This window comes from Lathyrus oleraceus, chromosome 1 (assembly GCF_024323335.1).
Source record: "Lathyrus oleraceus cultivar Zhongwan6 chromosome 1, CAAS_Psat_ZW6_1.0, whole genome shotgun sequence".
Classification (NCBI taxonomy): Eukaryota; Viridiplantae; Streptophyta; class Magnoliopsida; order Fabales; family Fabaceae; genus Lathyrus; species Lathyrus oleraceus.
The window spans coordinates 159,315,973-159,329,952 of record NC_066579.1 but is presented as its reverse complement, the minus strand read 5'-3'; the positions used below and the strand labels follow the sequence as shown (position 1 = coordinate 159,329,952).

Below are 13,980 nucleotides of genomic sequence, written 5' to 3'. Positions count from 1 at the left end.
TTAGTTATGCCTTATGAAATTGGAAGTTTGTTGTTGGAATATATGGTTTTTAGTCATATGTTAAAATTATGCAGTTAGTGAAAGTTATTGACAGTAGTAGGATTATGCCAGTTGGTTTACATGGCATCTCACTATGAAAATGGAAGTTGGAATGATTTGTTATGCTGGTTGTTAGAAAAAAGAGATAGTTAGGCTAAATTGTTACCCTTGGGCCAATTGGTTAATTGTGATCAGTAGATTGTCATTTTGTCAAAACAAATGGTTTAAGAGGAGATATAGGTTGATACTTATTGATGCTTGGTTGTGACTTAGTATGGCGTCAAGTTAGTTTATGGAATCTTGAACTGGTATTATTGGTGTTTTATAGATTTCAGGTGTTCTAAGTCATGACTCACTGTTAGCTTTGTTCCATTATAGGCTTGAATATTTTCAAATAAAATATAATAGAAATTGCATTGGATTTGGAACTGATTTTGTATAGTGAACAACAACTAACAACATTTGTTGTTTACAATTTTCCAAATTGTGAAACTCAACTTCAATAGTTTTGGATGTTTTGGAATGATGGAGATTGTTAATTGATTTGAATGTTAATGTTAGTTGAATTAATTCTAAATTTGTTATGGAATGGAATGTTGGTAAGAATCAATGCTCATGAAGCTTGTTAGTCAAGTTAACAATGGAATGTTGGTAAGAGTTAATGTTGGAATGTAATTAATTCTAAATTGTTATGTTAATGGTTAGATAAACTTAGTTAGGAGAAAAATTGTTAATGTGTTGGTGAATTACTTGGACTGTTATTGTTGGATATGGACATGACATGGTGGATTATGAAGAATATTTTATATTTACATGAATTTTTTTATGAATTGCAGGCTGTTATTGATGTGAGCGATGAAACATCATTCATGAAGTTCATCTTTGTTTGACATGGCATCATGGCTAGCATGGTATGAAAGAGACTTGGCATGACATAGAGCGGTCATGACACATGAAGACAACATAAAAATCATGAAGGCTTTGGAGACCCACAAAAATGGGGATGGTTTATGAATGAAGAAAAATGGGACTAGTATTAGGATTAGTGGTTGACTTTGGTCAACCATTTGACCAAGAAGTCAACACTTGACCAAAAGTCAATTATAGGTCAGAAGGTGTATTTTTGTATAGAATTTTGATTTAGACTCTCTTGTAATGAACTTTTGATGATTTGTAATAAAATGGATAATGAAATTGGCTTTTTGACTGATGTAATGAATTGTGTATGGGTAACTTGTGTTTCATGTTTTTTCCCTCCAAGTTGAATTTGAATCTTTGAACTTGTATTTGAATTCTCTTGAATAAATACCAAGTCAAGAATCAAACATAAGTCAATAGTAATCACTAAGTAGGCTTTATATGAAAAATGATCACCAAAAGCCAATCTTGACAATGACCTCCAAAATCAACTGTCCCATGATGCAATCCATAATAATCAAAGACCAAAGTCCAAAAATTAGGGTTGCACAAGAGTTAATCCATAAAGAATGAACCAACCACCATTGTTGTGCCAAAATAATCAAGACGTGGCATAAGCTTGATCCACCAGCTTTGCATCATAAATAGAAAGACCCTTTAAATCAATGATGTTATTTAAAAAATGCAACTGTGAATGAATGTCTTATGATGGATTATTAGGACATGTGAATATGCAGATGAAATGAGCCATGAGCTAGATAAAATGAAAAAATATAGGGCGAATTAGGGGTATGACACTATCCTCATCCATAATTTAATTTCTGATCAACATACATATCAATAATTTATTCTCCTTTAACAAAAGTTGTTTAAGATTCTGAAATAACTTGGTCAATCACCAATTTCATTCTATTAGCTAGAATATTAGACAACACCTCATACATACAACCCAGAAACAAAATCAATCTAAATTCAGATAGAGGTTGAGGAATGTCAACCTTCAAAATTAATACAATGAAGGTTATATTAACCTCTTTAGCAAGTCAATCATTATAAAAAAATCTTCCTTGACCTCTTGCCAAACATATTTAAGAAACCCAAATTTTATGTCGTATAAACTTGAATTCTTAAAACTATCACAATCCCACATGACTTCCTTAACTTCATCCTTACTAAATTGTCCGATTGAAAATTTTGCATATGAATTTGTTGATCGCCTTGAAGTGAAGTTTATCCATACTCGACATATCTATAGAGATCAATTTGAATTGAGTTTCAAAAAGATTGAACACAACTCCACGCACATCATTCAAACCTTCTACCCTTTCACTTATTTACTAAAATACTCAACAAGGAGTTGCATTTTTCTCATTCTCCATCCGATCATAAAACTACAACTCCTCTCCCGAGAGAGAAAAAATAGAAAGAAAGAATAAATTTACCCTTATAAAATGATTTTTCCAAAATCTCACAATCTTCCCACCTATTTTATTAAAACTTTAGTTTTATAACACTCAAACACTATTTAGCTAGTAGAATTTGCTCATAAAATTCAATATCGTTGACATGAAGATTTGTTAATATTTGCACATTATACGAGATAATGCATGCAAATATATTTGTAAGGTTGAGTAATATCAAATTCAAATTATAAGAGTAAAAACATGTTTGTTTTAACTTAAAAAAATAATTTTAGAAAAATATATCCTCAAAATTATTTTATAAAAAATTATCTAAATAATTTTTTTGAAATTTTGATATCCAATCTTTTTATATAAATAATAAAATATCTAAAATAATATTTTATATAAATTTATTTAAATTAATACTATTATTAATTTTTTATAAAAAATTATAAATTGTTTTTTAAAAAAATATATTAAAATTATAAAAATAATTTTCTTAAAAGTTGAAATAAACGTGCTCCAAATATCATTTTATTTTCTTATTGTTAAATATTTACCAAATAAAAAAAATTAATATTTAAACTCCTCCCTTCAACCTATCGGCACACAAGTAAAATCCCCCATCTTTTCTCCACTCCTCCGTCGAACTCACAACTGTAAACCTTGGAGTAATAGAGAACGACGAAACCACCGAGTTCAAAACTCGCCGTGAGAACGATTCGAAACGAGTCACAACCCTAGCATGGATCCTCTGGAAGCAATAGTTGCTCAAATCCAAGGGCTATCGAGTTCCTCCTCCGACATCTCTCGCCTTCACACAATCTTGAGACAGTCCGATGACTCGCTCCGTTCTGAATCAAATCGTTTGTCTCCGATTCTCTCTCTCATTGATCCTTCCATTCATTCCCTCGGTTTTCTCTATATCCTGTATGCAATTCGTTACTTTTCCTTTTTTTTCTTAACAATAGCAAATTATTTGTTAGAATCTCTTAAATGAATTCTCATCTTTTAGGTTTTTCTGTTCCTGTTGTTTGATTATATGTTAAAACCCTAGTTTCTGGACTATGGAGTCTAATATTCACTATTTTTGCTTAGGTAGTAATTTCTGTTTTTAATTTTGGACCAATTGTGATTAGATTATAGTATTGTTATGGCCTGTTTCGATAAACAACTGAATTAAGTGCTTATCTTTAAGCTATTTCTATAACTAAAGATAAAATAAAATGAAATTGTTTAATATAAGCTATAAGTTGTTCTCATAAGCTGTCTTAGAGAGCTTATGGAAATAAGTTGATAAAAATTTATGGACGTGTCTTAAGTTAAGTTGTTTTCAGGAGCTCTCTCAAAGAGTCTAACAAGTAATGCAAGTTGTTCTTATAAGCTGTCTTAGAGAGCTTATGGAGATAAGTTGATAAAAATTTATGGACGTGTCTTAAGTTAAGTTGTTTTCAGGAGCTCTCTCAAAGAGTCTAACAAGTAATGCAAGTTGTTCTTATAAGCTGTCTTAGAGAGCTTATGGAGATAAGTTGATAAAAATTTATGGACGTGTCTTAAGTTGTTTTCAGGAGCTCTCTCAAAGAGTCTAACAAGTAATGCAAGTTGTTCTTATAAGCTGTCTTAGAGAGCTTATGGAGATAGGTTGATAAAAATTTATGGGTGTGTCTTAAGTTATTTTCAGGAGCTCTAGAGTCTAACAAGTAACGTAAGTTGTCCTCATAAGCTGTCTTAGAGAGCTTATGGAGATAAGTTGATAATAATTTATGGACGTGTCTTAAGTTGTTTTCAGGAGCTCCCTAAAAGAGTCTAACAAGTAATGCAAGTTGTTCTTATAAGCTGTCTTAGAGAGCTTATGGAGATGGGTTGATAAGAATTTATGGACGTGTCTTAAGTTGTTTTCAGGAGCTCTCTCAAAGAGTCTAACAAGTAATGTAAGTTGTCCTCATAAGCTGTCTTAGAGAGCTTATGGAGATAAGTTGATAATAATTTATGGACATGCCTTAATTTGTTTTTTCAGGAGCTTTCTCAAAGAGTCTAACAAGTGTTTTTGCCGGTAGATAAGCTCAAATAAGTTGATCTAAATAGATCCTAGTAGATGAGATTCCACTTGTCTATAGTCAGTTGAGAGTAGAATAAGAAAATGAATGGTTGTTATTGTAACACACTCACACTTTGTTATGTATGTGCATGTAAAATGTAAGATTAACTAACAAATTATTCATCAATGGTTTATATTGATTACTTTAGGCTCTAAATTGCCTACTTTAAAGGAGTTATATACTAGAATACAAGTGTCTTTCAATTAAAATATATTTTGTAGGTTTTTATTTGTGAAAAAGTATTTATAACCTATGAATACCACGACAGTAGTATGTAGACACCAATAATAATTTGAGAAAATGAAAGTGATTGAATGTATTCATATGCATTGGTGTCAGACATCAGACACACCTTACATCTGAAGTGCTGGTGCTACAAATATAACTTTGAAGGAATAAATAGAAGTTCATTAAGGAACTTTCGGAAAAATTGAGATAGAGTTGAATTTGAACATATAGGAAAAAGAGAGTGTATATTTTTTATAAAAGTTGATATGGGAGAAAGAAAGTAATTTGAACATATATGAGTGCCTGCATTGGAGTTTATCAAAACTGTTTCTTAAATCTTGTTCAAGTGCCTGTTTAGTTTGTTATGGAATAGTGAATATTTTTCTGTTTTTATTTAATTGGCGACATGCATTTATGGTTACAGAGATGCATTCACAGCTTCTTCGGCTTTGAATCAGCCGCAAGCTGAGGAGATAGTTCCGATCATAACAAGATTTATCAGTGCTTGCAGCGTGGAGCAGATTCGGCTGGCGCCAGAAAAATGTACTCTTTTTTTGTGCTTAAATAATGGCATTCAAATCTTGCCTCATTGAGTTTGTTTACTATTTACCCCCAGAAATGTGTTTCACCATCTTACCATAGCATAAACATCACGATGTGGAAAGATGGTGAAATATGTCTGGATATTTGTGGAAAATTTGTTGTGATGTAATTTAGTTGTTTTCGCGTTACTGTTTCCTTCCATGTCTGTGACTCTTTGAATTGAATGTTGACAAACTCGTTTGAAGAAAAACTGACATGAGAGAAGTTATTTTAAGAATAAAAAAGAGAAATTTTTAGAGTTTTCATTTGAATTGAAGGGACTAGAAAGGGGACAGGTAAAGTGACACAATTGGTTTTCTCTTGAAATATATTTGAAGGAACACACACGGTGTCTATTACTCACAGTCAATTAAATTTTTTAGATTATAACAACTTAAAAACTGGCTTTGATGTCTTTTTATTAATATTATTTGTATTTCAATGTATACTGAGTTCTTGATTGGTTATACTTATAGCCATTATGTTCATACAAGAATTACTATTTCTTTTGAGTGATTTTATTTTTTACTTATTGTTTTTGGGCTGTTGTAGTTGTATCTGTATGCAAGAGGTTGAAGGACCAAGTAATGCTGCTGGAAGCTCCCATACGCGGGGTGGCTCCTTTGTTAACTGCTCTTCGGAAACTTCAAGTCTCCACTGAGCATTTGACTCCCCTGCATGCAGAGTTTCTTCTGATTTGCTTGTTGGCAAAGTGCTACAAAACTGGTCTATCCATATTGGATGATGATGTTTTTGAAGTAGACCATCCGCGAGACCTTTATCTCTACTGTTATTACGGGTGCGTTACATTCTTTGTTTTTGTCTCTTTTGAGGTGGAAAAAAATGATAGATGTAGGATTTGTTCACATTTCAGTATTGCATTTTAGTAATAGAAGATACTGTAATGTCTTACACATATTCAACTTGTTCTTTATCAATTAATTAGACTTAGTTCTGTTTTTCACATTAGTATAATGTTTGTGGATCTTTTATATGTCATTTTTCACTTGAAAGTTAATGACAGTTGGAACTTGGAAGGGGAAGAAGTCAAAAGGAAATTAAAGGGGAAGAACGAGTAGATTATAAAAATTTAAGTAATAAGCTTGTTTCTCCTGTTTGGATATTTTAAGTTCTCTTCCCAAGTCCTCTAAATTGGTGGAATTTTAAAAAGTAAAATGTTAGCAAAAGCTGATGGGGCTTTGATTTCTTTGCGAGAGTGGGTTTCAGAGAACCCATTATGCTCCACAGCCCTGGTGCCCAGCTGAGCTGGTTGCACACTAATTCTTATGTCAAATTCCAGGGAACATTGCAATGCTGGTGTCGTTCCCTGCATATCAATACCAAATTGTTAGTAGCTTTAGACTGAGATATTGTATTCTTTTGTTTCACGCTTCTTTGATTTCCATCATAATCTTATTGTTCTGTCTCCACCCAACTACTTTTGAACATGATGGATTTAGGACAATATAAACCCACTTATCTAGGTTTTTTGTTCTTCTTGCTGAAATTGAGTACCCATTTTTGAAACACAACTGTGTTGTATTAAGTAATGGTGTAAATAGAAAGAGCAAAAAAAACTCAACAGACTTGATTTTTTGAAGAAAAACTTGCATCAAAGGTAGAACTGGTGTTTTTATATTAACTTTACAAAACTCGAAACTAACCAAACCTTACATGTTTGAGTTTGAGCAAGTGTATCTGTTTGGTAGATCATAATATATATTCGATTTTGGACACTTTGTTGTCATTTACGACCCAGAGCAGCGCAGACCGATGGGTAGCCAGCCCCATATGCAGAGAATGCACATGCTGATCTCTAACATTGACTGAAGCCAGTGGTCTTTTCTTTTTGAACTGTATTTTTGAAAGATTCTTATTGCAGTTTGAAACTCACGGTCATTTCATTGAAATAGCTAGCACATGCTTTGACTTCCTTCGCAGTTTCTGGTCTTCATTTGATCTCCATCTTTTAGACTCTGTAGCTTACTGCCAATGTATTCAAATGAAATGAGATTTGACAGCCAAACTATTCTCTTATCTACATTGAATAGTCAACCCCACATTTAGTGATTCAGGTTATGCTGTTTCACATGTTCTTAGAGAGGAATTCGAATATATACAGACTACAGTGTCTTTTATTTAGAATGATGACAGAGGATGGTGTCTGACTGACTTTTGACTTCCTTATTGCTGTTAGAATATTATAAAGCATCTCATAGTATCTTTAATATTATTCTTGAATATCTTATTTTATTTCCTAGGATCTTGTATAACCTCAATTTCTTAAATTTTCTCTTAGTATTAGTTTTTATATTACTTAAATATTATTTTTATTTGGTTCTTGATATCCCTATTTAGGACTAGAAACTTGTATCTTGAATAGGTTGTATTTAGTCAATGTCAAAACATTACATTATTATCATATTTCTTGTCATTTTCTCTCCTCCTTTCATTTAAATTTCATAACTTTAACACTTACAGGGGTATGATATGCATTGGACAGAAGCGCTTTCAGAAAGCATTGGACCTTCTGCATAATGTAAGTAATCTAAGAATAACTGCAACTTGTATAGCCCGTGTTTTGTGACTTTGTTCTAATATCAACCGTTTGGTTTGGCGATGCTCTTAGTAGCTAATGGGTAACATTTTCTAGGTTGTAACTGCTCCCATGACTATGATGAATGCTATAGTTATTGAAGCTTACAAAAAATATATATTGGTTTCTCTTATTCGTCATGGACAAGTAAGTTTTTATATTCTTTCTGGCTTTAGTGACACAGCTTAATGATGATATTTAACCAAAATTTTGCTTACATAATATTGAGAAATTTTTTATCCCAGAAAATAATCACACTGGAATTATTTCCCTATGAATGTCAATCAAAATGCTGTCTTTAGTACACAACGCAGTTTGTTCAGCGATGGAATTTTTCTCAATTTGACTAATTTACACATTATATTATATGTTCATTCTTATCTTTGTGGTTAATCAGCTAACCTGACATATGTTGTGTGGCAGTTCTCTACCAGTCTTCCCAAGTATTGCTCTCCACTTGCCCAAAGAAATCTGAAAATCTTTTGTCAGGTATGACTTCAATTCAGTTGAAGCAAGAAAAATATAGGAAGCCTTTAACCTTTTTCAACAAAATATCCACATTGCCGTGTTTTATAAGATATTTTGAGCACATTTTTAAATCATACAATGGTAGGAGGATATTAATCTTATTAATGGAAGTGATTGCTCTCTTAGCTTTCTGATTTCCCCTTGGTATTTGTTATCCTCAAACTGGAATTTGTGTTGTTGGTAGATGTGCTCTCAACTTTAAATGTCTGAATATTATTGGTTGATGAGTTCGGGCCCTAATATATAAACTACTGTACGTGAATCCTAATAAAATATAACTAAGGGCAAAACCTGTTCTAATAATTACACCCTAACAAACACATAAGGGGAAAAAAGGAAAAAGGAAACATTCTACCCTTAAATAATGCTATTTACAACATTCACTTGGCTGCTTCGATTCCCTGACTGTATTTGACAACGATAGCTTTTTTCTCCCTCTCTTCCGATTAAAGGCACTTGCAACTGGTTTAGTTGAGGCTTTGGAGTTCTCAATGGAATATGGACAAGAGAACTTTGTTTCTTTTACTATATTTCTATTTTAGATCTGAACATATATTGTGAGTGAGGTGCAATGATATTTCTAAGTCATAAGAGTTTTGTTTGTCCAATCTCTTATACTGTGGAGACTAAACATTATCTGACCTGCGTACATAGGGTTTTGGAATCTGTCATTACCAATGATTAGCCCCTACCACAATAAGCCTGCTTCAGTATTTCCTCTTTCAGGTTGCTGTTTGTAGAAACCAATTTAAGATTCCATTTGTAGCTTCCCTCAGTTTTCTCTTATTCAAAATTTTGATTTTTTAGTTTTAATTTTCTTGCACTGTCAACTTGAAGAGAAACACGACTTATCATTAGCTAGTTTGGTTTATTAATTTGAAGCATGTTCATGAATATAATTTGTTTTGCCTCAAGAGTATATTTTCAAGTTAATAACTTTAGCCATTTTGACTTCTATTCATTTTTCTCCCATTTCAGAACCCTTACATGGAAGTAGCACATACTTATAACACTGGAAAAGTTGCAGACTTAGAGGCATTTGTCAATGCAAATGCAATCAAGTTCGAATCTGTAGGTTCTTTCTCATACTCATCCTTTATTTCAAGCATCTGGCATTGAGATTAGAAGCTTGGCTCTGCACTGAGTCTAACTTCCGGTTCTAATCTTCTACAGTACTTATCAAGCTTTCTCTAAAACTGCTTGCTTATGTGTTATACTGATAGTTTTATTTGAAAAAAATGTATTTCAGGAGAACAATCTTGGACTGGCTAAGCAGGTTGTATCATCTATGTATAAGCGGAATATTCAGAGATTGACACAGACATACTTGACCCTTTCGCTCGAAGACATAGCCAACACAGTGCATTTAAATAGTGCCAAGGAAGCTGAATTGCATGTCCTACAAATGGTTGTCCTCAGAATAATAAAATTTTCCCTTCATTTTCATGTTGCATCAACATTTTTAACACTAGTAACTTACTTCTGAACTACAGATTCAGGACGGGGACATATATGCAACAATCAACCAGAAGGATGGAATGGTGAGGTTCTTAGAGGATCCGGAGCAATACAAAACCTGTGAAATGATTGAGCATATTGATTCCTCAATCCAGAGGTATGACTTTTGTTGTTATATTTTACATTAAGATGATTAAGTACAATGCCTTTCCTGTACTACCTGATATTACAATCAGCAACTTTCACCTGAAAAATTCAAATGAAAACATGCTGCACAAGAAGTTTTTGATTAATTGGTTAATTAATGTCCAGAATAATGGCACTGTCGAAGAAACTTACCAAGTCGGACGAACAAATTGCATGTGATCAGTTGTACTTGTCCAAGGTGAGTGTTCAACCGTTTTAATTCTCTTATCTGAACATGTATATAGAAATATAGAATGGTTAAATATTTAATTCCTAAAAAATGACCAACTTTCTATAAAAGTTGTCTCTGACTTTTATTCGCAAAAATATTTTCTACCAACGCTTTGATGACTAACAAGAGTCGCTCTCAGGTTGGAAGAGAGAGACAGAGATACGACTTTGATGACTATGATGTTCCACAAAAATTCAACATTTAAAGCTAGGCTACCTGTTCATAAGAGAGCTTGTTTGGTGCTGTGAATGATGCAAGTAGATCTGTTTTATTGACCTTTTCCTTTTACTATTACTTACCTGGGTTCTGTTAATTGGGGAGTGTTTTTATTTTGCTCCCAAATGGATTTGTCCAACTTATTAAAAAACTTATTGTGTTGTGAATTAACTTAGTGGATGTTGAATTGTCTTTAATTGTCAATTTCTTGAAAACTTTAAAGCATTTTTGCACATTCATTTTGGCTTTAGCATGATGCAGTAATTTGAAACAAAATACACTAGTAAATATTCAGATCTAATACATAAAGAGAACAAGTGATACATTGAATAATATATCATCATATAGTTGAAGACAATTTGAAACACATTGGTTCTTAGTTTGAACTTTATTTAAAACATAATTGAGACAAATTAGAAGTTTGTCCCTTGTTCAAACACTTCCTTTGATCTGAGAACTATATTTAGATGTCATATCATGAAACCTATCCCATATCATCACACCTCCATACTTAGGTGACCTAACAATAGGCAGCAATTGATTTATGAGATTTGGTGATGGCACAAAACCATTCTGAGCAGCATTTGTTGAGGCAGGAAGTCCAACAAAAAAGTTTTTAGCAGTGATAGTATTGATCCACTGGTTCCATGAATTCTTAAAGTTAGTTGGATTGTTTGCATCAAAGTTACAAATAGGATTGTTGTAAAATTGAACCCAAACATAGTCAAAAAGCCTAGTAGAAAGTGCCCTCTGAAGTATATTATCTTGAAAGGGACACATTGGTGCAGCAGTTAAGTAATACTTTTTTCTAGAATCTGAATTATAATGATCATGTAGCTTTATAGCAAGTGTTGCATAGTGGAGGTTACTACCTCCTTCAATATCAAAATCCACTCCATCTAATATAGCATCACCAAAAGGTCTAGAATCTGAATTACCTCCCAAAAAGTTGTTCCAAATGTAGTCTGCCAGTTGCATAGCATCTTCTCGTGATGAGAGAGAGTATGTGTTTTTATATTCACCACCAATGGAAAGCATAATCTTAATGCCTTTATTTTGACAATTCTTTATGCTGTTTCTCAAATTTTGGCATTTGTTTGGGACACAGTGGCCAGCTAGATTTAACTGTGGTGAACGATCCCTTCCAAAAGTTGAAAGGAATGCTATGTTTACTATTTGGAAGAGACCAGAGTCACATGTGTCTATCAAATGTCCATCACCATTGTTTTGGCCCCAATAAACCACTAGACTACCTGCATTTGTTGGTTGAAAAAACAAGGCAAGTGAAATTGAAAGGAAGAGAAGAAAAGTGTAAGAAAGTTTTTTGCCCATGACTCTTGTTAGAAGTTCCGTGTTGGAGATACTAATATATAGAAGCTTGAAAATTAGGAGGGGTGCACAAAATGTCTTGCTCTCAATAATTTTCTTGATGGTAGGGTCCATGACACTAGCAAGAGTGAACTCTTCTTCAAATGATAGACCGTGATTTTTTATTATTGATTAGGGGTGTTAAAAAGGGGTCTGACCGTCGGACCTGTCTATTTTGTCTGTATTTTTTGTGGCACAAATTAAGATTTTATGTCTGTATCATCTAATATGTTTGTCTTGCCTCGTTCCGTCTTTTAAGAGCTTTTGTAGGATAGGTATTAACACAAATTATGCCGTTTTTAGATTAAAAAAAATCAGTGTCTGAGAACCAACCTCTCCCCGCCTTCATATGTTTGTGGAATTGATAAAACTTTTAGATCTGTATTCCCAAAAATTCCACCACAATCAGTTCTGTTTTTTTTCTAGCTTTTGCGAGACGGTTCTAAATAGGGGAGCATTTCATAAATGTATCTAAGTCATAGACATTAAAGACAAAAACAAAATATTTAAAAATGCATCTAAAAATTAAAAAAAAATCAAAATAAAATGATAAAAAATGCATTTAAGAAAATAAAACACAGATCAAATAGGATTGTCTATAATGTAGACTTTGGTTTTTTTATAATACTGAATCCGTCTCAAAACAAATATTATATTTTAACAAATTATTTGTTCTAAAGTAAATTTTGCTTTTAATTTTAATATAATTTTCATTTTTTCTCGCCTAATCATAGCCTTCGATTATCACTTTTAATTTACTATTCTCTCACTTAACATTTATGATGACTAAATATTTTTATCTATCACATTTTACTAAATTGAAACGAAGGGAATAACAATTATGATTAAAAGGTTAATATCATAAATATTTACCTATTAAAAGAATTAATTTGTTCCGTAAAAAACTAGTAACTTCTTAGAATCATTTAGTTTATTTTCTTTCTCAAAAATAGAGATAAGTTTCTAATAATTTATCAATCGGTGAATTTATGAATATTTAATTTTAGTTGTTTTGTTGATTTAGATTTTAAGATAATGATATACTAGTCGTACAAGCTATATATACATGAGTATGTTATACCAAGTTACTTATTATTAATAATTATTTTAATTTTTAAAAAGAATTAAATACATTTTATAATTATTTTTTATATTTCTTGTGCTTCTAATTTAAAACATAAGGTAACCAGTATTTTTGCCAAGAAGAAGACACTTTTGTTGAGACAAACATTTTTAGTGCAAAGTATATATACTTTTAGCATTTTTAATTAACTAATTATTCATTTTAGTTAGAATTATAAAAATCTAACTAACAAAGTTTTTTTATTTGCAAAGAATAAGACACCAAATAATTGATTCATTTTGCTATATACACCTCCTCATACTCATCGTTGCATAATCGGCGGAGCGCCATTTTTTATAAATTCTTTTTGAAAATTTCCTAATAGTCTTTAATTCTGCTATATTTAAATAGTGATTTTTGTTAGAATTTAATGTGATCTTTAACGACCATAGGATCCACATTTGGTATGGGGTTTAGAATTGAGAGGGAAACTTGTATAAAAGGACGAAGACCAAGACCTTTTACTAGTCGTCTCGTTCTAAAAGCCAAGTCAAACTATTGTTGAACAAATACAGACAGAGCCATGTGAGTATGGAGAAATTAGTGTGGTGTCTAAGTAGGAGACAAATAATTAAATTGTCCTTTTGTAAATTTGAAGGACTATACTTTTTAATTTTATAATTTAAATGACCGAAATCTCCTTTAATTACTTATTTGAATACATCTTAAACCTTTTTGTTTGTGATTGAACGATGAAATTCAATGTTCTAGGGTATTGGATTTACAAAAATATATATGTTTTTTCAATTAAATTCTTTGTATTTAAAAGTATTATGTATTCGAACATAAAATGATGAAAGATTGACGATGACCATCGTAGATCAATTTTTCAGTGTGGTGTTTATGGTCTCTGATGAATAGAAATGAGTATTTGCAAAGTTATCATTTAAACGCTCTAGTCAATATTTGAGAGAGGTGAAATTATGTAAGTGTGAATGAGATTAATACTTAGGTGTGGCTCTGAGTCATACTTAAATATGAGAGACATTTAGAATGGTCTTCGA

At 32.0% G+C, this 13,980-nt stretch overlaps 2 protein-coding genes across 2 annotated transcripts; one reads left to right on the top strand and one right to left on the bottom strand.

The window, feature by feature from the left end:
- The first annotated feature begins 2,953 nt into the window (after positions 1-2,953).
- LOC127124063 (COP9 signalosome complex subunit 3) lies at positions 2,954-10,682 on the top strand. Its single transcript, XM_051054131.1, has 11 exons — positions 2,954-3,290; positions 5,112-5,230; positions 5,822-6,068; positions 7,751-7,808; positions 7,923-8,012; positions 8,289-8,354; positions 9,372-9,464; positions 9,643-9,801; positions 9,887-10,008; positions 10,164-10,236; positions 10,409-10,682. The coding sequence occupies exons 1-11, from the start codon at positions 3,106-3,108 to the stop codon at positions 10,472-10,474; spliced, it is 1,278 nt and encodes a 425-aa protein (XP_050910088.1). The 5' UTR covers positions 2,954-3,105; the 3' UTR covers positions 10,475-10,682.
- Positions 10,683-10,790: 108 nt separating this feature from the next.
- Positions 10,791-11,943, bottom strand: LOC127124079 (basic endochitinase). Its single transcript, XM_051054132.1, has one exon. The coding sequence runs from the start codon at positions 11,926-11,928 to the stop codon at positions 10,918-10,920; it is 1,011 nt and encodes a 336-aa protein (XP_050910089.1). The 5' UTR covers positions 11,929-11,943; the 3' UTR covers positions 10,791-10,917.
- Positions 11,944-13,980: the final 2,037 nt, after the last annotated feature.